The sequence below is a fragment of the Erythrolamprus reginae genome, chromosome 2 (assembly GCF_031021105.1).
Source record: "Erythrolamprus reginae isolate rEryReg1 chromosome 2, rEryReg1.hap1, whole genome shotgun sequence".
Classification (NCBI taxonomy): Eukaryota; Metazoa; Chordata; class Lepidosauria; order Squamata; family Dipsadidae; genus Erythrolamprus; species Erythrolamprus reginae.
Genome location: NC_091951.1, coordinates 219,590,618 through 219,617,117, shown reverse-complemented (window position 1 = coordinate 219,617,117; position 26,500 = coordinate 219,590,618). Strand labels below are relative to the sequence as shown.

Below are 26,500 nucleotides of genomic sequence, written 5' to 3'. Positions count from 1 at the left end.
TTCTTCAAAATCAAGTGGAGGAATTCTGTTTCTTAACAGAGCAGTCCTTAAGAGCTGATTTCCATAAGCAATCCAATTGCCTATTTAAATTCTAGTGGATTACAGTAATACCCTCCTACCTTTTCGTAAAGACTCTGTAAAGACTTTCGTAAAGTGGCTCTGCCATTTGGCTTGGCACCCCAATGGGGGATTAGCTAATGACTCTGCCCCTGCCCTCCACCATGTGTTTTTGGTTTTCATGTTTGTTTTTAATGGAGCCAGGTGGCGCAGTGCTTACAGTGCAGCACTGCAGGCTACTTCAGCTAACTGCTAGCTGTAGTTCAGCAGTTCAAATCTCATCACCAGCTCAAGAAGGTTCAGCCTTCCATCCTTCTGAGGTGGGTAAAATGAAGACCCAGATTGTTGGGGCAATATGCTAGTTCTGTAAACTGCTTAGAGAAGGTTGTAAAAGCACTAGGAAGTAGAATATAAGTCTAAATGCTATTGCTATTTTTCTAGATTTTATGTAACTCTAAGCCACCCAAAGTTCCCCTATGGTAAGATGCACAGCCAATAACCATTAATTCATTCATTTACAAAGTGCTTGATTTATAAATAAACAAATAAATACCTTGATTTATCGTTTACTTTAAAATCCAGATGTCTTACATGTAAATATTTTCAACCAGCAATGCTTTTCACACTTTCCTATCCTTATCCCCAAGTTTGATTTATTAGTGCACTGTTCCTGTTACAATATTTTTTTTTCTTTTCAGTAAGCATTTCACATAACTACTAAGAGCATTGCCAGTTCCGTTGGTATTTCCTATACATGTCTTGCAAAAGGGATATGGAAAATATTTATTATATTTGTAGAATATATTGAAAGTTCCCTCAGGGAACAGACTGACAGAATGTCAAAGCATTCTGCACAGGAGATTAATTAATTAATTAATTAATTAATTAATTAATTAATTAATTAATTAATTGGATTTATAGATACTCCATGAAAGAAAAGTATAATTTATTTTACCATTTGCTAATTAAGAAGAGGTATTTTTATTACTTAGCAATAAATAAAATGACAAAACCTCAATCTTGACTGGTAGGTGTATTTAGTAGAAATAAAGAATATGTATTTCCTCAAGTTATCTGGTAATTTAGAAAGATAATATTCTAATGATTGTCCCAAGTAAATGGTCGTGAAATCTTCAAACAGTCTTGTAAACAGAAAAACATTTAATTGGTTTAACTTATTTTTTTATTTCTATAGGATGTTTTAGAAAAATTGAAGAAATTGCACCCTTTACCTGGTCTGATTTTAGAATGGAGAAAGATCACTAATGCAATAACCAAAGTGATATTTCCACTACAGAGGCAGAAAGTTTTCAATCCTGTCCTAGGAATGGAAAGGATCTATCCTGTTTCTCAATTTCAAAGTGCTACAGGTAGCAAGTTGTTATCTTAGCAAATTTAACAATTATTTGTGGACTAATACACACACCCAATTTTAGTTGCTAAAGACTGATAGCATGATTTCCTGTAATTTTGAGGCAAGAAATGTTTAAAAATGCATAAAACATTGAACACTCTCTAAAATAAAGGATATAAAAGTTTTAAAATACAAAATCTATCAGCCCTTGACCTCAAAGCTTTAACAAAATCTCCTTGAACCATGCAAGCCTGCAATCCATATGGCCATCACAAACTCACTTTTTTATGTTTTCTGTGTCCATGCATGACACCATCTTTCATCTTCCAAGCCTATATTGATATTTGCTCTGTTTGTAGGTCGCATAAGCTTCAGAGAACCCAATATACAGAATGTACCTAAAGACTTTGAGATTGAAATGCCAACAATGGTTGAAGAGAGCCCACCTTTTCAAAAACAACACCGTAGTTTAAGAAGCAGGTGAAAATATAGTACATTATTTTTAGTTATTTAAATTTATTTTCAATTCTTATATTTTGGGGGGGTCACATTTCTGAAAAGACATGAGTTATTAGATTTACTATGACTTTAGAAACACATTCTGCTTGCATTTATTGATTGTGCTTACTACACTTATATCTCACCTTTTTATTAGAACCTCACCCACAAATACCGGTGAGACCGCAATTTGTCTAAAGGAACTGAAAATAGCTAGAATTATTATCGTGAGAAGTTATATTGATGAACAGTAGAAGATCAAAATATTCAGAAATATTTCCACTTTTAAGACCAGTAACCCTTAAGCTAAAATATGGATTGATTTGATTGACTAATTGACTAAGATGGTTTCTGTAATCCCGAAAAGACGATCTGGAGTAGCAGTGAGAGCCAGAAATCCAAAAATGCCGGTAGTGTGAAGAGCCTGATAGTAGACTTTCGTGACTGCCTTTTCACCAGTTTAGTCACTAGGGATACAGAAAGGGGAAAAGCCAAATATTGGTTGACAGAGGCCCAGTAGATAAGGGCCTCTGGGAAGGGAAGCTTCATGAGTAGAGCTCTGGTGACCCCAACACTCCAGCTGAGGTTGTGACTTCATGAGCCAAGAAAGAAAACTAGCAAGTACTATTTACTTACCTCTATTTTGGATGCTCACCCCCCCCCTCCCCGGAAATCAGAGAGTTTGAGGAAAGCCTTGGCTAATAAACCTATTTCTAGTTTCTTTAAAAATCCCTCTAAATTTGGAGAGGCGCTTATTTGATCCCTTAAATCTCAAAACCAAAGAAAATTTTTATTTCATCCATCCAGAGAAATGATGCAATGAATAGAGCTATGGCTCCCAGGGAAGACAAACTGAATTGATTTGCCACTGCCGATTTGAATGTTAATGACAGTAATCGGAAAGTTCACCACACATATTAATTTACTTGTTGAATCATATAGAAATAAATAATAAGCCATGTTTTAATTTAAAACATATTTTACAGATGTGGAAAACATTCTGTGCTACCATGTGGACCTAAGATTCTAGATGAAGAAATACCAAACGGGAAGAAAATACAATTTTCTGTTAGCATGAGACATGCCTTTGTACCGTTTCCAGGTAATGCCTTAAAACAGCAACTACCATCTGCTTGAATCACTGAACCTCTTTCTGTTCCATTCAGATTAATTTGCATATTATTTTCAAATACCGTACATCTTTTCTTCCTTGAAAACTTTCCTTCTCTGTCAGACTTTTAACAGCTGAAGGGCTCCCCTAATCTCTTGCGCGCGCGCTCGCTTTGTAGCCTTTCCTTCATTGTGGCGACTCCTCGGTTTGGCTGAAGCCGAGTTGATTCGGCCAGGTCGAAGTGTCCCCTTTTGCCTTTCTGCGCCCAGGTGCTCCAGGAGGCAACCTCGCGCCAGGTGTGCGCAAGGCAGTGCGAGGGAATCACCACAGTGAAGTAGTTTATTCCCTCTCCAGGCGCCCAGAGAAAGGATAACGCTCCGTTCGCTCTGGACTGCCAAAGCCTCCTTAACCGCCACCGAAAGGCTCCTCTGGCAGCCCAGAAAAGCCCAAGATGGCTGGGATTAAAGAGGGAATGGCAGGAAACTGGCCGGGCCTTTGTGCCGCTCTCAAATTTCCTGGGAAATTTTTCCAGGCTCGGGTTCTTAAGTAGAAAATGGTTCTTGAGAAGAGGCAAAAATATCTTGAACACCCAGTTCTTATCTAGAAAAGTTCTTAAGTAGAGGCGTTCTTAAATAGAGGTACCACTGTATTAAAAAATCAAGATAAAAATTTAACAATAATATAATCAGAACATGGACTGCACACAAAAGTCACTATGGTCTTATTGTAATTCTGAATCATGTGGACCCCCCCTCTTTCCCCCCAGAAACAGCGTGATAAGTTTTTCAGGAACTTCACCATTCATTATCTTTTACCTACAAATGGTATTGTTATTGTTAATCCAACTTCTAAGGATCAATTCACCCAATAAAATGTTTCGGCCTCCAGGAAGGACGTCTTCGTGACGTCAAAGCTCCGCACATGGAATTCCCTATTGGGATTCCCCACCTCCTTTCCAGCCTCCAGATTGGCCGAAAACACCACCGCCGATCGCAAAAACGGCTCTCCGCCGGGCGGCGCCACCCGGCTCTAACCTTCTGAAACAGCCGGGCGCTTCTTGGCGGCCTCTGGAACCTGAACCCAAACTTCCGGGTTCGGCGTTCAGGAGAACGCCGAAAAGCCTCCCGGCAGCGCCCAGTGGAGTGCCATTTTGCGATCTGCGGTGGCTTCGTAAGCCGAAAAAAGTTCGTAAGAAGAGGCAAAAAATTTCCGAACCCCAGGTTCGTATCACGAGGTACCACTGTAGTTACATTTAATATATTAGTACCTCTGCCACATGTTGATGTTTCACATTATAAAATTTTGGATTAACAGTAACAGATGTATGGCCTTTTTTTAAATAGGTATTTACTAAAAAAATCTTAGTATAAAATACCAATAAAAATAAAGACAATGGAAAAACGGGAAAGCAAAGGAGATGGAGGGGATAGAATAAGGGGAGGAAAAACAAAAAGCAATGATTCAGTGCAGAAAAAATTCATAACGAAGTTATAATATCAGTTTTTTAGTTATACCAAATAGTAACTATTAGTATTTCTATAGCAATAATCCACTTAATTATCAAAAGCCAAAGTCAAAATCATTTTATAGAAATTCTCTTTAAGATTATAATTCAATATGAATTATATTCCATTTTGACCCAGCAGTCCCCAACCTTTTCAAAACTTGAAAGGTGTGGCATGAGGGGTAGGCACCCCCGCCGTCTACTTGCACAAATGGAGCTTCACCTGTTTGCACATGTGCCCACTGTTCATTCAATTGTAGATAGATGAACAAGTAACATGTGTTGAATCCTATGTAAATAGTTGCTCCTATGTAAAAAATGCTGTCTCTATGCAAGCTGTGTAAAAATAGAAGTCGCGCCTGATTGGCTCAGACGCTGACAGTTCTCTTTTGGCGGGAGCCGCAAAAGTATAAAAGGAGCGCCTGTTCTCTGTTAAAGGCAGACGCGTTCCAGCTGAATGTCACTTGTCTTAAAGAGCTGAAATAAAGGAACCGTCTTGTTAGCCTCCTGTCTCTGGACTCTTCACTGGCGACGAGGATGGGATAACCACGCTCTCACCATGAACAACCTTCCAGTCGGCCGGGCTCCTGAGTTCTTCGATCCGGAGAAATCCTCCTGGGACGCCTACATGGACAAGTTCGAGATCTTCCTCGAAGCTGCCGGGATGAGGGACGCCGACACCAAACGGAAACTGGCAATCTTCCTGAACTACTGCGGCTCAGAGATATTCGATCTCGCCCAGACCCTAACCGATCCGCTACCGGCCAACTCCGTCGCTTGGGACGTCCTGAAAAACAAGCTCGCCGTCCACTTCAAGCCCACGAAGCCAGCCGTCGTGTTCCGGCACCAGTTTTCCAGAATGGGCCAGCTCGAATCCGAGTCTATAAACCAGTACGCTATGCGTCTTCGTACGGTGCTGTCAAAATGTAAATTTGACAACCCAGAAGCTCGCCTCACCGATGCCCTCATTTTCGGCATGAAAAATGCTACGGTCCGCAACAAGCTCCTCACAGAAGACGAGCCTTCTCTCCAAGCAGTAATCAAGCTGGCACAAACCGCAGAAGTCTCCGACGCTGCTGCCAAGGAGTTGAAGAAACATGACAAGCAGGAAGTCGTCGCCCAGATCGACTCCAAAGCTTCCCGCGCCGAGGCCCCAGACGACCTCAGCCCACCTGCCTTCTCCAAGGACAGCTGTTTCCTGCTGCAACAGGACCAGTCGAGACAACCCAGATACCCTCGCCCCGTCGCCCCCTGCTCCGGCTGCCGAGGGAACCATCCACGCCAACGCTGTCCTTTCCGGGACGACATCTGCCGCCGCTGCAACTGCCGGGGCCACATCGCCGAAGCCTGCAGAGCCCCCATGCCAGAAGACTCTTTTTCCACCCCGCGGCATCCTCGGTTCCAGACCCAAACAGCTCAACCGTGCGAAAACCGACTTCCTCGGTTTTCCGGCCGCAGAAACTACTCAACCGTCAACCGCGACTACGCAAGAGGTAAAAAACATTTTTCCGTAAATAGCACGGCAACAAAAAACAGGAGCAAAATCATAATTTCGCTACTCCTAAACAACAAGCCGTGCAACATGGAACTGGACACTGGGTCTAAGTATACCATTATACCATGGGAAAAGCTAAAATTGTACATGCCTAGTCTCTCAAAATCTGATCTTATGCATACTACTTTAGTAATTAAGGATTTTCAAGGGGGAATAATACCAGTATTGGGAAAGGTAAATGTACCAATTATGTTCAAAAATGTCAAATGTAACCTTCCTTTGATTGCTGTTGCAGGGGCTAGGCACTCTCTTCTGGGATTGGCATGGATGGATCCTATGGGTATTGAAATCTCTGGTATTTGTAATGTCAAATCTGATGACATTCCCAACTTCTTGCATTCCCTGAGGTCTTTAGCTCCACTTTGGGGTCTTACAAAGGGCCACCTATCTCCTTTTCTATTGACCCTAAGGTCCCCCCTGTCAGGCTCAAACCCCGTAGGGTTCCCCTACCGCTTCTTCCAAAGCTTGATCTACAGCTTGACAAGCTTATAGGCCAGGGCATTTTAGTCCCCGTAGACCAAGGGCCTTGGGAAACACCCATAGTCACGCCTTTAAAGCCTGATGGCTCTTTGAGGGTTTGCGCTGACTATAAATCAACGCTTAATAAGGCCCTCCAACATCACCTTTACCCCATTCCAGTGGTGCAACAACTTCTTCACTCCCTGGGGGAAGGGAAAGTGTTCACCAAGATCAATTTGGCGCAAGCTTATCAACAGCTCCCTGTCGATGAGCCAACTGCACTCGCGCAGACTATTGTCACTCAAAGGGGGGCGTTTAAATGTACCAGATTGCAATTTGAGGTAAGCATAGCCCCTGGGATTTTTCAAAGCATAATGGAACGCTTGTTGTCAGGAATTAAGGGCACTATTCCCTATTTTGATGACATATTGATTTCAGGAGAAAACCAATCTCAACTCAACCAGAGAATAAGGGAGGTATTACATAGACTGCAAGCTAAAGGTCTAAGAATCAAACCAGACAAGTGCGTTTGGGGAACCAGCAGTGTGGAATTCTTAGGGTATAGGATTGATGGCGAAGGCATCCACCCCACTACTGAAAAATTAAAAGCCATTAGAGAAGCCCCAGAGCCACAGAATAAGACAGAATTGCAGGCATTTTTAGGCCTTCTAAATTTTTATTCTGTTTTTTTAAAGCAGAAGGCAACAGCAGCAGAGCCTCTACACCGGCTGCTTCAGAAGGGAACTCCTTGGACATGGGGGAGAACTGAGCACGAAGCCTTTTTGCAAATAAAGCAGTTGTTAACTTCCAAAAGTGTGGTAGTTCAGTATAGCACTTTGCTACCCGTCAGGCTTACGTGTGATGCGTCCCCGTATGGGGTCGGGGGGGTCTTGGCACATGTCTTGCCAAATAATACAGAAGCCCCAATTGCTTTCTTTTCCAGGACAATGACTAGTACTGAGAGAAATTACAGCCAGCTAGATAAAGAGGCTCTAGCTATAGTGGCTGGGGTAAAAAAGTTTCATAACTACCTTTTTGGCAGGAAATTTGAGTTAGTCACTGACCACAAACCCTTGCTAGGCCTGCTAGCCCCTAACAAACCAACACCTCCGTTTATGTCTCCTAGACTAATCAGATGGGCATTGTTTCTTTCAGGTTACCAGTATGAGCTTATTCATAAAGGAGGTAAAGCCATCAACCACGCAGATGGTTTAAGTAGGTGCCCCATGGCAGAAATAGTTGAGGACCCAGCCCCATCTGTTGATGTTTTAATTCTAGAGCTTGAGGATAACCCACTAACAACAGCAAAAGAGGTTGCTGACCACACTCAGCAAGATCAGATTTTACAAAAGGTGGTAAATTGTGTACTCAAGGGGTGGCATAACGACTCTTTAGAAGCAAACTTAATTGAGTTTAAAAACAAAAGACTGGAACTATCATATGTAAAGGGTTGTCTGTTGTGGGGTGATAGAGTAATCATTCCTGAAAGTCTAAGGACTAAAGTACTCACTATGTTACATATGGGCCATCCTGGTATTGTAAGGATGAAGGGCTTAGCTAGGGGGCACTTATGGTGGCCTGGTCTGGATGCAGACATTGAAAGGTGGGTAGCCAAGTGTGACCCATGCCAAGAGTCACGGCCAAATCCCCCCAAAACAGCTCCAGTTGAGTGGGAGCAACCTGCAGGGCCTTGGTCCAGGGTCCATATTGATTTTGCGAGGCCAGTGGGGTCTCAATATTTCTTGATAGTGGTAGATGCATTTTCAAGGTGGGTTGAAATTATTGCAATGAATAATATAACCACTGGTGCTACCATTAAGGTTCTGCGCCATTTGTTTGCCACCCATGGCTGTCCTGACATCTTAGTGTCAGACAATGGGCCCCAATTGACAGCCAGGCAATTTGAATTGTTCTTGGATAACTTGGGGGTCAGACATGCTCTTATCTCGCCTTACTCGCCATGGGCTAATGGGTTGGCAGAACGGTACGTTCGGGTGGCAAAAGAGGCATTGCGCAGGTCAGGCCCTGGGGATGTACAACAGCATCTGGACCAATTTTTGTTAACACAACATATTACACCTAACTCCCACACACACAAAAGTCCTGCTGAAATCCTAATGGGAAGGAAACTTAGATCCCCACTGGATAGATTACACCCAAGGTATTGTACTCATAATTCTATGTATGTAAATCCTGAAAGACAATTGTACTTGGGTCAAAGTATTTTTGCAAAGAATTTTGATGGGGGGTTAAATTGGATGAAGGGAACAATTGTACAGCAAACAGCCCCTAAAACTTATGTTGTAAAATTGGACGATGGCCGAATGTGGAGAAGGCACATCGATCATTTACGAAGGCGCATTGAGGCCTCCCCTGTACAAACCGCTAATACAGACTCTTCCCCCTTAATAGACTTTAACGCGCAATCCGTCTTAATGGACATACAAATGGACTTACCAAGACGGGAAAGGTCCTCCAGCGATGTCGAGCCATCTTCGTCCTCGGAGGTCGGTGTTGTGCCTGCCCACTCAACACAGCAGGCCGGAGCTCAGCCTCGGCCCCAGCCGCACTGTGGAGGTACTAGCGAACCGACCTCCACCGTTGAAAGTGAGGACTCGAATGATCTGCGCAGGTCAGAAAGAACTCTGCGAAGGCCAAGCCGATTGGAGGACTTTGTCACATGGCTGGCAGATTGACTTGTCTCTGACTAAGGAGGGAGGGGTGTTGAATCCTATGTAAATAGTTGCTCCTATGTAAAAAATGCTGTCTCTATGCAAGCTGTGTAAAAATAGAAGTCGCGCCTGATTGGCTCAGACGTTGACAGTTCTCTTTTGGCGGGAGCCGCAAAAGTATAAAAGGAGCGCCTGTTCTCTGTTAAAGGCAGACGCGTTCCAGCTGAATGTCACTTGTCTTAAAGAGCTGAAATAAAGGAACGGTCTTGTTAGCCTCCTGTCTCTGGACTCTTCAACATGTATGGCTTTCTAGCTCCAAATTAGCACATATAGAACCTTTTAAAAGTTTTATGTGCGGGGGAGGGGGGGAAGGATGTAAACATATGATACCTAGCCTTTTCTGAATTGTATTTTACTGAATTATTACAATATATCAAATATCAACTACATCATAAGATAAACCTGTTAGGAACTTACCCATATCCATGTATCGTTCACTGAAATGTTAGTAAGAGAGCCCTTCATGGCATTGGGCCAGAATATCTCCGAGACCGCCTCCTGCCGCACGAATCCCAGCGACCGATTAGGTCCCACAGAGTGGGCCTTCTCCGGGTCCCGTCAACTAAACAATGTCGGTTGGCGGGCCCCAGGGGAAGAGCCTTCTCTGTGGCGGCACCGGCTCTCTGGAACCAACTCCCCCCGGAGATTAGAACTGCCCCTACTCTTCCTGCCTTCCATAAACTCCTCAAAACCCACCTTTGCCGTCAGGCATGGGGGAGTTGAATCATCTCCCCCTGGGCATGTTTAATTTATACATGGTATGCTTGTGTGTGTGTCTGTTAGTATATGGGTTTTTTTTTTAAGCTTTAAATATTTTTAACTGATTGGATTATTTATGATTTGTACTACTTGCTGTGAGCCGCCCCGAGTCTTCGGAGAGGGGCGGCATACAAATCCAACTAATAAATAAATAAATAAATAAGAGAGAGAGAGAGAAGCCCTTATTGTGATTTGAAAGAAATCAGTTAATTTAGAAATTGTTTTGCATGATTGACTGTAGGTGGCTTGATCTTGGCTGCAGATTATTCTCAGCTTGAGTTAAGAATCCTTGCACATTTTTGTTCTGATGGTCGGCTGCTCCGGGCCTTTGGTAACAACGTTGATGTCTTTAGAAGCATTGCAGCTGAGTGGAAGAAGGTTAATCCCGAAGATGTTGGGAATGATTTAAGGCAACAAGCTAAGCAGGTAGTTTTGAAAATATACATCTTTCCTAAGATATCAAATTAGTTGAACTTTTTTTTTAACCTTTCTCTAGGCCCATGATTAAATAATATTTAATCAGGTATATAATATAAATTTTGTTTCATGTTTGGTGTATCTGAAATTTCTAATAAGTTGAAAATTAAGAATATCAAAGCTGAAAATTAAGCGCCATGGTATTCCATTTAATATCTAATGTAATTTTAAAAATAGCTTTACTACAAAATAGAGCTGTGAAATAGACATTTTACTTTGGCCTCTAATCTGGATGTGTATTTCATTAACTAGAACACCACTATTGTATTTTATTACTGAGTTGATCTGTAATATTTTTCAAGATCATATTTAGGAAATCTAGGAAACCTATCCCATTAAGAACTATCCAATTCCTAATGCAGATAATCCTTGACTGTTATTTATTCAGTGATCATTTATAGTTATGGTGGCAATGAATAAGGGAATTATGAGTGTACTTCTAATGCCCCTACTGTCACATGAACAAAATTTGGATGTCTGACAGCTTACTTGCACTTATAACCGCAGGAGGATTCACTTCCTCTCAATTCCCTTCCCCTTAATTTCTGGCTAACCTAAGAGTCCCCCAACCTATCCGTTGTGTGTGTGGCATTTAGTGCCCTATCCTGAGTTTGCATTATCCTCATTGCCTACGGTGGACAAAAAAGAGGCTCAATTTTGCAGCTTTCCTATATATTTCAATAATCCTAAAATAGTCAAATAAATGCCAGTTGAGATTAGTCTGAAAAATTGCAGAAAAACTATACTAGAGCTGAAGATGTCAGCTATGCAATTAGGGTAAGACTATAATATGAATCATAGATTCAACTTCACTGTGTGAAAAAGGAAATATTGATAAGAAATATTATAGCAATTTCCCATTATTACCAGATTGGCAATTCATTCATGCTGATATAAATGCCCTATATTGAGTTTGAAGTAAATTATAACAAATAATTCGGTTTTTCCCATAATCAACACTTTTAGGTTTGTTAAGTATTTATCCTATGTAGCAAGGGTGTAAAGTTTAAAAATTTCAAAATCTTTAGAAGAGGCTGACAGAAGGCAGATGAAATGAATAGGAAAAAATGTAAATAATATTTGAGTCTTACAATTAATTAAATTCCAAAATAGAATGTGTGGATTCAGATTGTAAAAGCCAGAAATATTTGACAAATTGTCCCAGTTCTGTCTTATATATTTCTTGGCATAACAGTAAGATATGAATTAAATAAATGAACCCTAACATTCTACCACATCGAACGGAAAGTTTCTGCATGTTAAGTCCCCAAGGAGCCAATGTAGAGATTTTCTGCTTCTCTTCTAATTATTATCCTGGGTGGATTTATAGAAGACATTGCAGTCTTCTGCTGTACTAATAAGTTGTTTACCTCTCTTCTGTGTTTGGCAAGTTGTTTTTGCTTCTATTCTCTTAAAATGTAATATTGTATGCTGCCCAAAATCTTTTGTTTGTGTGATGGGTGGCTATGTAAACTGGTTTAATAAATATCAGTAAATAAACAAACAAATAATCACCCCTTTTCTGAATCGGTATTCTTCCCCCCTTGTCATATGATACTAAACTTTTAAATTACGATTGCACGGTTTAGTGAGCCAGCCATTGACCCAGATCATAACCTCAATTTGTGGCAGGAAAATTATTCTCCATAAACCATTTTGCTTCCCTTCCCTTCAATGTTTTGATGGAAGAGGAAACATTGTGAAGGAACTAAGTTGGAAGGAATTTGTCTTCCCTTTTATAGTAGTTTTGTGTCAGTAAAATGTCTTATTCTTGAATCTTGTTGGTTATTCACTAGTAAATTACTACTGTCATTTTTCCAGATTTGCTATGGAATTATCTATGGAATTGGAGCTAAATCCTTAGGGGAGCAGATGGGTGTTCAAGAAACTGATGCTTTGTGCTTCATTGAGTCCTTCAAGTCCAGATATCCAGGTAAAGATTGCCAGTGATCTATTCTTTTTGGCATCCTTGTTCAATAGTTTACTAAATGCAGTAACAGTTCAATGTTAATCATGGATAAGTTGTTCTCACTTAATTGGGACTGGAATTTCCATCCGTAAGTGATGTAGCAAGGTAGACTACATATACTGATGAAGCTGTCTTTCCCGATATCTGTTTCTGCATGTTAGACAGAGAATGAGAATCTGAAAGTGTTGTAAATAAAAGTATATTGTGAAACTCCAAACTGTTTAGTTTACAGATTTCCTAGGTAGTGGAAGCATAAGGAAGGACTTGATACTTTTCCCGGGGTGTGTGTGTGTGGTGTGTGTATCAAGTCCTTCCTTCAGCCTGAAATTCATTTATGCATATGTGGATGAAATAAGGGCATGCAAAGATAGGATACTTTCTTTAGAAGAGTTTTGAAGGGAGATCTCTTTTGATTAATTTTTTTCATTTCTGGGGAAGACAAGTTATTGCTGCTGCTATTCAGTAAACAATTATTGGAAATTTGAGATATGTCAACAAATTCAGATCTTCATGGCAGTTTGGAATCGGCTCTGGAAGCATGTTACAGAGTCTAGGATTTGTCTCTTTATTAATAGCTGTGTGTGTATGTATGTAAATGCAGCACATTTTATTTTATTTATTTATTTATTTTTCAAACATATAGAATAGTAGTAGTTTGCATAAATATAACATAAGTAAAAAGTAACGATTATAGAGGACAGTAAGACAGGGACGGTAGGCACAGTGGTGTGCTTACATTTCTGTTGAAAATGTAATAGTTCTAGAAAGTTTTTGGTCATACGGTTTCTCCACTGGAAACACCTTTCCTCTTGACAGAGCATTGTTTCCCATGTTTGGGACATGGTGGCCATGAAAACAATGCAGTGGTTTTTTGAAAGATCAGTACATGGAAACAGCAAGTGTACAATAGTGCCCTTTGTCTAATTACAATAATAATAATAATAATAATAATAATAATAATAATAATAATAATAATAATAATGAAATGTAAGATGTAATCATGAAGCAGTGTAATGTAAGACATTCCTTAGATCTATGAAGTCTGAGTGTTGAATAACAGTTGCTAAGATAAGAAAGTTGATAATGTTAGTAAAAATTAGCAATATATGCCTGGGCTCAACCAGGAATTTATATATGATGAACTGATAGCTGACATCAGAAATGAGACAATATTATTTCATGTTTGTAGGTATTCAGAAATTCCTGAAAGAGACAGTGAAGAAATGTACCCAGGATGGGTTTGTGCAGACAATCATGGGAAGGCGTAGATACCTTCCAGCAATTAAGGAAACAAATCCTTACAAGAAGGCTCAGGTATAGTGAGAAATGTTCTGTTAAACTGCTATATCTCTTTAAGGAAATAAAATGCATACAGCCATGCTGTATTCAGCCTTCCTAGTGGTATTGTTCTTGTGCTCTGGTGTGTGAGCTTGCCATTACTTTTCAAGCATTGTTTGTTGTATTTCTAATTTCTTCTCCCTGTTGACCTGTCATTGCTGTAATCAAATTGCAGCAACAGAAACCGTTTCTATTCACTCAGCATCCACATCTTGAACTATTTTGTAGCTTCCTTGTAGCTCACATTAATTTCAGTGAAGTTCAGGCATATCGATAGTAATTCTCAGCTCTCATTCTTCTGTAGAGTTGTAAACGTAACTCCCCTTGTTTCTAGTACTCCGCCTTGTTATTTATTTCAGTGCATCCCCTCCAAAATGAAGCATGCAAACACCAGAATGAAAACCCTGGTGGCTTTGAGTTGTCTTGGAAAGAGGAGCACTCCAAGATATGTCAGTGCCTAATTCTTATATGCTGAAGGATGGTCTTCCAATTAACAATTGTGAGCCACCGAGTCTACGGAGAGGGGCGGCATACAAATCCAATAAATTATTATTATTATTATTATTATTATTATTATTATTATTATTATTATTATAAATTCAAAATCAGTGCAGGCTTCTGATTCAAATATACTTCATTCTATTTATTTCTTGCTCAGTTTAACAACTAAATTATCTGCATTCTTTGTTTTTGATGCAGACTTAAAAAACACCTCCCAACTTTGAGTTTTAAAAAGATTATACCAACTCAAATGTATGGATTTTAATGTCAACTATATATACTGATTTGAATTCTCTTTAATATGAACTCCCCCCCCCAAAAAATTAAACTCCTATCCTAAAATGTATTAAATTTCATGGTTAGATGCAATGCCAATGGTGTCCCTAGTAAAATTACCGCGTAGAGAATTTTGTTGCTTTACAGAACTATACTTTTAACTGACAAGCCACTATTCCAAACTATTTCTGCAAAACTATTTCTTCATTGTTCTTCTTTCTCCTTTTTAGTTTAAGATTCCATCCTTATTTGTTTGTTTACTTGCTTCATTAATTACCATAATATATTTATAGTTCACCTAATACTATAAGTATTAGTTCTTCAGATTGATCTGTTTTCATCTGTACTACAGAACACAGAAATGCTGTAGGAACTCTATTATTATTTCAGGCTGTTATTATAAAGAAAGAAACAGAGAGAGAGAGAGTTCCAAGAAAAAAATTGACATTCTCAGTTGAGTATAATTCTGTTGCCTAATTATAGCAATTACCGGTAATTTGTTTATCCTTCTGCACTGTGATTTTCATGAACTCTAGGCAGAGAGGCAGGCTGTAAACACAGTTATCCAGGGCTCTGCTGCAGATATTGTCAAGACCGCCACAGTGAATATACAGACACAGCTGGAAGCTTTACCTTCGACAATAAAATCTTTTGGACATCTGGAGAGCTCATTCCCCAAAATATTGTCAGGTCAGTCTTTTTTTCTTCCTCTGTCTTTATATTTATATCAAATGTTCTAAAATTTCAAACTATGGGAAACACCTAACTTTCATATAAGAAGGGCATAAAACATTTTCTCCTTTTTCAGAGCTTTTGCCATATATATAATACCTGACTAGGTTTTGCTTTCAGCCTGCCTTAGAACACTAATATTCCAAGCAGATATTTCAGTATGGTGTGGGCTTTCTTGGGTTCTATATCAGTTAAAATTGACGCTCAATTACATTTTCTCCTTTACAGTGTAAATGAAAAATGCAGTCAAATAAGGATAATATTCTAAGATTGTTTCAAGAAAGTAAAATACTAAGGTCTTCTATTCTTAGACAACATGTAAGGTCCTGCCTCTCCCTCCTGTTCAAGAAAGCAAAGACTCTCAAAACTTTTAGCCTTTTATTAATTTTCAAAAGAGAGCAAGAAAATCAGACCCTTGCATGTTCTATTTCCTGAATTCTGAATTCAATCAGAAATTGTAAGGCATGGGTATCAAACTTGTGGTGTTGCATTGCTGTCACGTGACATTTCACGACATTTCCTCCCTTTGCAGAGCTGGGGTGGGTGTGGTCTGTGCATGGTGTATCTATCTAGCCTGAAGGCCGCCAGTTTGGCACCCCTGTTGTAAGGGAAAAAATAACCTAATTGAGAAAGTTGGAAAGCACTTGGCATTTACATCAGTAGACAAAATACAATGGCTTTTTTCAGGAAGGTGATACAGTTTGTTTGCCTAGCCAAGTTCTTCTAAATCAGAATCAAATGCCATAGTTCAGGAAAAATCAGAAACGAATTTGGGAAGAGTGACATGGCATTGGCAGCTGATGGATCGTCCTGAACCAGCCTTTCCTCTGCTATGTCCTGTATAACACTGCAAAATATCACTATAGTTGTGCAGCATTTGCCTAAATATTTCAGAGGCAAGAAAATTTATTTATTTATTTATTTATTTATTCGTTCATTCGACTTCTATGCCACCCATTCCCAAAGGACTCAGGGCGGCTTACAAACAATATTAAAAAGTACAGTTAACAATAAAAAGAAGTACAAATTAAAACAATAACCCCAGTTAAAATACACCTGGTATTCAACACCCTCATCATCCTGTTTTGTTTTGTTTTAATTCTAGCATTCTAAGATATCAATTTTTGCTAAAATTTAATGCCAAAATAATATTTTACTCTAAACACGTTCTGACTAATGCAGAACAAATGTTATTTCTTTACAGAAAGGATTCTGTATTCATTCTTGAATATGAATGCAGCTTTGTTGAATCTATTAGCTTAACAAACTCTCCTGGCGACTTCTACTTCCCAATTATTTCAGGCTTTTCTTCACTAAGCACTACTACTCCTTTCCTTTGGAGGGCAACATATTTCTATTCATGTAGCGATAATGATAATTTTATAAGTTTAATGTCCTTTTAAACTGTTCTTTTAATGTTTAATAAGACGGAGTGGCTGTGGGTTTTGCCTCCCAAGGACAATTCCATCTGTCTGTCCATCACCCGGGGGGGGGGTATTATTGACCCCCTCGGAGAGGGTCCGCAACTTGGCCGTCCTCCTCGATCCACAGCTCACATTGGAGAAACATCTTTCAGCTGTGGCGAGGGGGGCGTTTGCCCAGGTTCGCCTGGTGCACTAGTTGCGGCCCTATTTGGACCGGGAGTCACTACTCACAGTCACTCATGCCCTCATCACCTCAAGGCTCGACTACTGTAACGCTCTCTACATGGGGCTACCTTTGAAGAGTGTTCGGAATCTTCAGATCGTGCAGAATGCAGCTGTGAGAGCAATCATGGGCTTTCCCAAATATGCTCATGTTACTCCAACACTCCACAGTCTGCATTGGTTGCCGATCAGTTTCCGGTCACAATTCAAAGTGTTGGTCATCACCTATAAAGCCCTTCATGGCACCGGACCAGGTTATCTACGAGACCGCCTTCTGCCGCACGAATCCCAGCGACCGGTTAGGTCCCACAGAGTTGGTCTCCTCTGGGTCCCGTCAACTAAACAATTTTGTTTGGCGGGACCCAGAGGAAGAGCCTTCTCTGGCGACTCCGACCCTCTGGAGTCAGCTCCCTCCAGAGATTAGAACTGCCCCCACCCTCCTTGTCTTTCGTAAACTCCTCAAAACCCACCTCTGTCGTCAAGTGTGCGGGAACTGAAACATCTTCCCCTGCCTGTGTAGGTTTTTTTGTGTATGATATGACTGTATGTATGTTTTTTATATATTGGGGTTTCTTGTTTTTTAGACTTTTTAAATGTATTATTGTTATTTTAGATTCTAACTATTAGATTTGTCATTGTATATTGTTTTTATCATTGCAGTGAGCCGCCCCAAGTCTACGGAGAGGGGCGGCATACAAATCTAAATAATAATAATAATAATAATAATAATAATAATAATAATAATAATAATAATAATATAAATATGCAGTGTTTGTTCTTCTAGCAAAATCGCAGAGGATAAAAAAGAGCGAGATTATGCATCCCAAACATGGAGGGTTCTTCATACTCCAATTACATGATGAACTTCTCTATGAAGTTGCAGAAGATAACATAATTCAGGTATGAGGATGAGGGTTCTTTCTGCAAGCCTATGGGTTGGTTTCTGCATATTTCATTTCCAAGCTAAGTAACATATTCAGTGGAGTTTAAGGGGATGTCCATTGTAGAGTTTCTCTGTTTATAAGGGTCTTGTGATCAAGAGATTACATCAATTCCAGGTCATTAGGAGGTGAACTGCTGGTGGGGGGGATTGCATAGGTTGGTTGAGGGCATAATTCAGGTATGATTATAGTGTTTCCCTGAAATCCTTACAGACTGGTTGTTATCTGTATAGCTATCAAGTTGACTGCAAAGAATAGAATAAAAACCCAAAGGGAAGTTAGCAACTGTTAAAAATTGTTACTGGATTCCAATCCAGTTTTGTCCTTCTGTTTAAATTTTACATCTTATAAAGTCACTTTAGACAGAAGTTGCATTCAGAGCTATAGAGAATGAAGTGCAAATTGGCTGAATGTCTAGTGGAGATTCTCGATCATCCAGGTCATGGTTGTCTCAAAGATGCTTTTTCAAGAGGCAACTGGACTTTCTTGTTGTTGTTTTTTTTCCATTAAAGATATCTTCTCATCCAAGAAACTTCTTCAGCTCTGAAATTGGCTGATTTTTCGGGCTGCAGAATGTCATTCATATGTGCTTGGGCTGAGTTTCATGAGTATATGGTTCTTTTTTTTTTTAACTGACAAAATGGATTGATTCTTTGAAGGAATCAATCCCAAGGATGTCACTATCTGCCTGTCCATTTGGCTGTGGCGAGGGGAGGCGTTTGCCCAGGTTAGCCTGGTGCATCAGTTGCGGCTCTATTTGGACAGGAAGTCTTTACTCACAGTCACTCATGCCCTTATCACCTCGAGGTTTGACTATTGCAGTGCTCTCTACTTGGAGCTACCGTTGAAGAGTGTTTGGAAACTGCAAATCGTGCAGAACGCAGCTTCACAGATATGCCCATGTCTTTTCAGCACTCCGCGGACTGCACTGCTTCCCAATTGATTTCCGGACATAATTCAAAGTGTTGTTTATGACCTATAAAGCCCTACATGGCATTGGGCCAGATTATTTGTGGGACTGCCTTCTGCGCATGCATCCCAGCATCTGGTGAGGTCCCACAGAGTCGGCCTTCTCTGGGTCCCATCAACTACACCAGTGTTTCCCAACCAGTCTGCCGCGGCACACTAGTGTGCCGCGGGACATGGTCAGGTGTGCCGCGAGCCCAGCCTGGCTGGAGCTTCCCTAGCGGTGACGGCGTGAGCTTTTGGGGCCCCGTGGGAGGGCACTGGCCACTGTTGCTTCTAAGCTGCGTGGGCGGGCGCCCGCACAGCCATTAGGAACCCCCCCCACAGAAATTTTTGAAGTGGCGCAAAGCCACGCAGTCCTGAATCGCTCCCTTCTCCGGCCAGCAAAGTCTGCTGCCTAGGAAAGCGGCGCGTTTTAAAAGCGCGCCGCTTTCCCAGGCAGCCGGCTTGCTGGCCGGAGAAGCAAGCGATCCGGGACTGTGTGGCTTTGCGCCGTGATGACAACAACGGCGCTGTGGTGGTTTTCAAGCGCCGCCCTTCGTGGCGCCCCACCACCCATTCCTGCAGGTAGCAGTCAGGCGGGGTACCGGGAGGCGGAGGCTGCGCATGGCCGGGCGCTGAGCGCCATGGACACCTGGGAGGGCGAAGGGGTGAATGTGGCTGCTGCCTCTTAGGCGGAGGCGAAGGCGACGGCGGAGTCCGTGCTGGGGCCATGCGGGGCTGCTGATCCAGGGGGTCGCGGACCAGCAAGCCGCCCTCCACTCTCTCTCCGCTCTCTCTCTTTCTCTCTCTGTTGCTGGTGTGGTGCACGAGAGAGAAAGAGAGAGAAAAAGGAGGAGAGAAAGCAAGAGAGAAAGAGAGAGAAGTAAAAGCAAGAGAGAAATCAAGAGGGAGAGAAAAAGAAAGCAAGAGAGAAAGAAAGAGAAAGAGTGTGTGTGAGAGAGAAAGCAAGAGAAAGAAAGTAAGAAAGAGAGAGAGAGAAAGAAAGAGAGAGAGAGAGAAAGCAAGAGAGAAAGAGAAAGAGGGAAGGAAAGCAAGAGAGAAAGAGAGAAAGCAAGGGAGAGAGAGAGAAAGCAAGGGAGAGAGAAAGAGAGAATAAAAGAGAGCGAGAGAGAGAGAATGCAAGAGAAAGAGAAAGCAAGAAAGAGAGAAAGAGGGAGGGAAGGAGGGAGAGGGAAAGAGGAAAAAAGAGAGGAAGGAAGAAATAAATAAAGAGGGATGGAGAGAGAGGGAGAAAGAAAGAGGGAGGGAGAGAGAAATAGGGTGAAAGGGAGGAAGAGAGGGTTTTTTGTCCAGACTTTTTTAGCCCCCCCCCCAATGTTCCCCAGGATTTTGTAAATGTGAATAATGTGCCGCGGCTCAAAAAGGTTGGGAAACACTGAACTACACAATGTCGCTTGGCGGGCCCTAGGGGAAGAAGCTTCTCTGGGGGGGGGGGCGTCCCTCTAGAATCACCTCCCTCTGGAGATCCGTACTGTCCCCACCCTCCTCGCCTTCTGCAAGAGTCTAAAGACTCACTTATGTTGCCAGGCTTGGGGCCATTAGATCCTAGCCCCTGGCCAAACGAATGTAATGTATGTTCACTGTGTAAATGATAGTGACTGATTTTAATATTATTGAGGTTTTAGATTAATTGTTTTTAAATTAATTGAATTACGAATGAATTCAAATAAATAAATAAAGTCAGTTGTGTAATTACTTTTTCAGATACTCTGAATCATTTTTCCTTCCCTAATCAAAGATGTCCTGACCCACTTTAAGGATTTATTCAAGTTTGATAACTAGTAAAAAGGAAAGTTTGATGAATATCCTGGTACCCATACACTCAGTTATTTTTCTAACTCTATATTGTTCTTGTTTTCAGGTGGCACAGATCGTTAAACATGAAATGGAAAATGCTGTAAAACTCTCAGTAAAGCTTTCAGTTAGGATCAAAATTGGGCCTAGCTGGGGAGATCTCCAAGACTTGGAATTCTGAATGAGGAAAAGACAGTTCTAACACACAAAATGACAAAATGTATAGACTGGACACTTAGGCATATTTCTTTCTTTTCCCCTGATACAACCCTTAATATCTATGGGGGGGGGGGGGATCTAAACCCAATGCACTTACTTCTGTTAAGAAAATAATTCAGATGTCATGATACAACTAACAATCACTATTTTACCAAATAGCATTAATTCCTGGTAATATCTTAGTGATTCCAAAGTCCATATTTAACTATTAAAAGTTTGCACTGTTAAAATGAATGTAAGATTATATTTTAAATGCAGTGCAGTTAGGAATTTTAAATGCAATGCAGTTAGGAATAGCTAGAAAAACGAGTTATATTTTACTAGCACACCTTTTTTTTATGAAGAATATATATGTAACTTATTTCACATACATAATGAAATATATGAATAATAAAATGGAATTAATCTATTTTGCTATGTGTGTAATTTTAATATAAGTTATCATAATTAATATGAGTATAGTTCAGGTTTCTGTAATAATTCCATAATTTTTATATGCCAGATAATATCCATATATGTATATAAACTTTATGAGTTTTCTTATGTATAAAGGACAGTACAAAATATGAAATATACACTGCACATGCATGAAATATCTGTCTATTACAGGAGTGATTGGAATGTTATAAAAGAATACAGTTTTATTTTTAAAAATTTGCAATGTATTCCTTTCTTGTTTAATTTTTCATCTGACAAATCCTATGTAGTATAACTTACTATTCTGCTTTATCTATTCTATGCGATGTGAAATCAGTTAATGAATTTGCGCATTTTGTTCCATAATATAATATACTTCATCGCTTACTGTAAAATAGATAGAGGTATGTTTCATTCCCTTGAACTGCATTTGAAAATTAACTGCATTTGGAATTTTCACTTTGGTCATCAAAAAGTCAGTATAGATTAGAAGATAATTACTCAGAAAAAAGAAATGAAAATGTTAATATAATTTTTAAAAAGTGACTACAAGTAAATCACAATTTAATGCAAATTATAAATTGATACCAAGTTGCATTTGATGCAACCCAAAATTTAGTTAATGCAAGGTTAATGTGTATATTTGATATTAGAACATATGCAGTTGTAATTAAGATTTTGAATATTGCTAATCTTCATTGCAAAATGAACAAGAGGAAAATTCTATCACAAAAAAACTGCAAGTTTGAAAAAAAGAGGCTTGTTATTACATTAGAGCAAAAATTTGATATAATTGAATATGACAAGTCCTATCAATACAAAAACTGGAGATGTTGGCATGCCTGGATTTCTGGCAGATTTTTAAACTTTCATTTTACCTTCTATAACTACGCTCTGAACCATAAATTGAAATCATTAATCATTAGAGATAGAAATAAGTGAACTGAGTCTCAGAATAATTCTGGAAATCCATTAAGGAAAGGATTAGTTATGCTTGATCAAATGTAGAGTAATCTATTAGACAAAGATAGAATCTTATGTAGCTCCTTCTCCAAAAACAGAAAATAATTGTGTAGTGAGGGAATCCGCTCAGGGTGCCCCAATTTAGTAATTTTCAAAGCATATAATCAATCAGGTTGGTTCATGATGAAAATATCCCCAAAGCAGAGCTGGAATAAGTACCTTTATGAACCAAATTAAGAAGCACTGATTTGAAGCATTTTCCATTGAATGGAAACCTATAATGACACTGAAATAATGACAATTTACCTTTATTTTTATTATTGTTTATTAAAAGTGTTTTTGTTAAAGGAATTTTTATGATTATCATCCAAATTTATGATAGTATAATCCATAGTTAAACTGTACAAAGAAGTATTTTTAATTTCTATTTTTCTTGCCTCCAGACCTGTTCCCTAATTTTGTAGCACATCCTAAATTAAAGTAACCATAACTAAGTTCTCAATCATAATTTGCATTTACTAGATAATAAATTCATTTTATTTTTTATTTATATTTATTTTCTTCTATAAGCATAAAACTCTTGCTACGAATTTACATCAACATTTGTTGGATACCATACAATGCTTAACTGCATATTCAAATATGATAACAGATTACAGATCATTCCCTGATTCTGTAATAAACCTGGACAATTTTGTTTAACAAGTTTCTCCATTCTATGCACAATTTTATAAAACTATTTTACACCCTCATACTCCTTTTTTATACAGTAGAGCAGTTTGCCTAACCTGTCATTATTTTGTGGTCGTTTTGTTATGTTCAGTGAGTAATTGGCTCAGTGTTGCTTTTCCTTTTGTTTTGAAAATTTCATCAGCCTCAATTTATTTCAGATTTTAGACTTCTTAGCATTCCAGATTGTTTTTCTGAATCTCCCTTGGCAACCCTTTTCTTATTACTTACAGGTTTTGTGAATTGTAGATGTTCATTTACTAAATTTTTTGACTAGACAACATGGTTTCTTTTCCCTTTTTTTTCTAACTGGAATTATGCTTTCAGTAACTTCAGCATTTTTGACCAAGAGATAAACCTAGACCTGCCTTACTCTCTGGAGAGACTAGATGTTCCTTGGAAGATGCATCAGGAAGCTTTCAGTCAAACAGCTTTTTGTGGAAGGGATAAAGTTTTGACACCAACTTTGTTGTCAAAATGTTATTCATCCCTTTAAGACGTGTGTGCTTTTTTACCCCCAGTTCATTCTTGGCTATATTAGTACCCAATGACATAATTTGGAGCTTTCCCAAAAGAGGTCCTTGCAATCCCTTTTATCAATGAAATTCATGTCTTAATATAACCCGCTTACTAGATATGTTTTCTACTACAATTACTGGGGGGAAAGCAACACTGGTTGTAATTTGTATAGTGTATTTATAAATTTTTGCTGCAATTCCCAAAGTAGAAGCATAGACTCTCATTACTATTGGAGAAATCCATCAGATTTCTTTCAAGTCCATTGAAACCAGAAACATAATTCAAAGAATCCACTACAATCTGCATCAAGATATTTCTCAGCTCAAAAACTTTACAAAATGTGCAGATTTAAGGAAAGTTTAAGACAAAAATGTGTGATTTTGGATAATGCACCATATAACCCATGAACTTTGGAAAAGTTGCAAAATTATCTGGAACTTTGATGGAACAAACTTAAGGAATATATGTAGTACTGGATACAATAGTAACATCTGTTTAAAAATGCTAGACTTCCCATTAAAAAAGCACAAAGATTTGGCCACTAAACTTTATGTGATTTTATTTGTTAACTAGTGAAATGCATGACTGTTTTCAAATTAAACTAGCCTAGAGAAAAAAGAATGTCAAATCAAAGAAATGCAGTTTAGTTTCAGCTGAAAGCAACATGCTAGGAATGTTTTAAAATGTCTGTGTATTTGTGGAACATAACAATAAAACCCCTTTCCTTAGTCATAGCATGCTTTACTTTTTTTTTTAATAGGAAGTCAGTTAATCATGCAAACTTTAGTTCGTGTAACTGCATTAACAATCTAATATATACATGCTACAAACCAGGAATTATCCTTTCCACAGCTTATATTTAAAGCCAGTGAAATGTTGCCTGTTAGATATTGATCATTTGGGAAAGAATCCCCTATGCAGTGGCCTTCTTTGACTCTCTGGGGGACAGGAAAGAGAAAGTGGAAAACAGCATGGAACAAGAGATGCTTCTGATCTGTTGAAACTTGTCCCGCTAATTTCCCAATAATACAGCACATTCAGGGACAGCTTTCTGGTTGAATATCAGAACTGGTACCATTTTTTGTCCTTGTATTTGAGCATTACCTGAAAGAATAGAGATAATAATATTTATTTATTTATTTACTTACTTGTTTATTAGATTTCTATGCTTCCCTATTCCTCAGACTCAGGTGACATGGATATAGGAATGTTTTCCTTTCATCTTAGCATTCTGTAGTATGATCCCTAAACCTCAATTTTCAGAGACTGCCTATCTATTTGGGTACTTGTAAACTATGCTGGAACAGATATTTGAAAATATGGAGAAATGATGTATGTGTTTTGGCCAGTGTTTTGACTAGGCTCGGCACACCTCAGGAAATAAAGTTCACACAACAAAGGAATCAGACTGGGCAAATATATTAAAAACTGCAGTACATATTTACAAACAAAGGAAGGTTATTCAAGAGCTGGGCAACGGTCCATGTTTCAATTAGTTGCCAGGGCTGAATTATAGCAGTTCATTACAGTCCCTGATAAGGAGTTATTAACATTCCAAACTTATATCATTCTGGCAGAAGTCCCAGAAAGGCAGGATCAGTCTTTGATGCAGCATTCAATAAAACTGGATTTTTCTAAAGCATGACAGAACTCTGTAGCATGGTAGAAGAGTTGTTCATCACAATCAGTTCTCGCGAGACTCCCTCTATATAGGGACAAGGTGTGGCCAAGTGTTCCCTAGAGCTATTAACGCCAAGACCCTTTCTTTCTCAGATACTCTTGTCTTGATGTAGTTCTCCTCACCCTTGCATCTGATGGGCTCATCCTCTAACTCCCCCTCACTCTCACTTTCAGAATCAGGTGACAAGAACACTAGCCTATCCGTGTTCTGATCCTCAAAATCCAAGACCAGCTGAGCCGGACGTGGACCAGTCATAACAGCCATTCTGCTTTTAGAGCCATAAAAGGGGTGGGGTGAAGTTGCCTGGTTTTTTGTTTTGCTTTGTTTTTGCTAATATTTGACAAAAGACATGTTTACTATCAGTTGAGGCTTAAAGTACCACTGTACTTCATTGAATCTCTCCAAACATTTAGCCAGTTTCTGTTTGGGGAGGTATTAAGGAATAAAAACAATCATTTGCATTAATTCTGCCAAAGAGTCATACATCTTTCCAAGTGATTTTGAATGTTTGAGAGAGACAATGGGTGAGGCTGTGTGGGTTAGTTGTGGGCAGCACATCAGCCAACTTCCAATCAGATTTTAAATGTATGATTAAAACAGGCAGCAAAAGGTTCTGATACCCCTGGAAGTTACTCCATCAGAAAACTGAAGAGCAGTCAGGTTAGCCAACTGAAAGAACTGAATTGAATCCTGTTAAAAAAACTAATTTGAAAAGTATAATCAGTGCAGTTAAAACAACTTTTATCCCAGCTTGTCTGTCATTCATTTAATACAATTTCTCTTAACTACCTTTGTTCACCCCAATCACTGCTGCTGGAATAAGGAGAAAAGAAGAAATGTACTAAATATGGCCCGAAATAGATAAGAAGGTCTGAAACAAATCTGATTTATGGGTCATCTGCCTAATGGAGTGAATAAATCAGTTCAAAGGTAACCCTCATGTCAATGAACAGAAATGCTACTCTGGCATCAGCACCCACCTCATGTGCATGTTTGGACAAAGCCTCTGCACTTGACATCATTCTTGCTGTCCTGTCATCTAGTTCTCCAAGTTTTTGTCCCCTTTCATCAAGAGCAAGGCGTGCACGAGCCAGATCTCCAATAGCACCTCCTGCAGCTCCTTGGACACCCTCAATTGATCCAGGAATATGCTGAGCAAGAGTACGAGATGCTTTTCCCGATGTTGCTTCGCCAACTGGAACAGAATTAAAAGCATTTTATTGTGTTTCCTGAAACTTCCTGCCTATGTCTATGTCAACAGATGAAATAGATTATAGAAAAAATTGTCATTCAGATCACA

The 26,500-nt window shown here is 39.5% G+C and overlaps 3 protein-coding genes across 4 annotated transcripts in view; 1 reads left to right on the top strand and 2 right to left on the bottom strand.

Moving 5' to 3' along the window:
- POLQ (DNA polymerase theta) overlaps window positions 1-21,549 on the top strand; it is a 77,303-nt gene extending 55,754 nt beyond the window's left edge. For both annotated transcript variants that reach the window (XM_070741893.1, XM_070741894.1), the window contains 9 exons: window positions 1,253-1,427; window positions 1,771-1,891; window positions 2,896-3,011; window positions 10,271-10,455; window positions 12,328-12,439; window positions 13,665-13,789; window positions 15,127-15,280; window positions 17,753-17,868; window positions 20,740-21,549. In XM_070741893.1, coding sequence (XP_070597994.1) covers window positions 1,253-1,427; window positions 1,771-1,891; window positions 2,896-3,011; window positions 10,271-10,455; window positions 12,328-12,439; window positions 13,665-13,789; window positions 15,127-15,280; window positions 17,753-17,868; window positions 20,740-20,853 — 1,218 coding nt within the window. In that variant the 3' untranslated portion in view covers window positions 20,854-21,549. The remainder of the gene's footprint in view (window positions 1-1,252; window positions 1,428-1,770; window positions 1,892-2,895; window positions 3,012-10,270; window positions 10,456-12,327; window positions 12,440-13,664; window positions 13,790-15,126; window positions 15,281-17,752; window positions 17,869-20,739) is intronic.
- Window positions 1-26,500, bottom strand: part of CFAP91 (cilia and flagella associated protein 91) — a 514,242-nt gene that overhangs the window by 18,440 nt on the left and 469,302 nt on the right. The gene's annotated exons all lie outside the window — the stretch shown is intronic.
- Window positions 22,806-26,500, bottom strand: part of STXBP5L (syntaxin binding protein 5L) — a 74,940-nt gene continuing 71,245 nt past the window's right edge. Inside the window, exons 25-26 of the mRNA XM_070736155.1 lie at window positions 26,181-26,395; window positions 22,806-24,623 (exon numbers count right to left, since the gene is read on the bottom strand). Coding sequence (XP_070592256.1) covers window positions 24,582-24,623; window positions 26,181-26,395 — 257 coding nt within the window. The 3' untranslated portion in view covers window positions 22,806-24,581. The remainder of the gene's footprint in view (window positions 24,624-26,180; window positions 26,396-26,500) is intronic.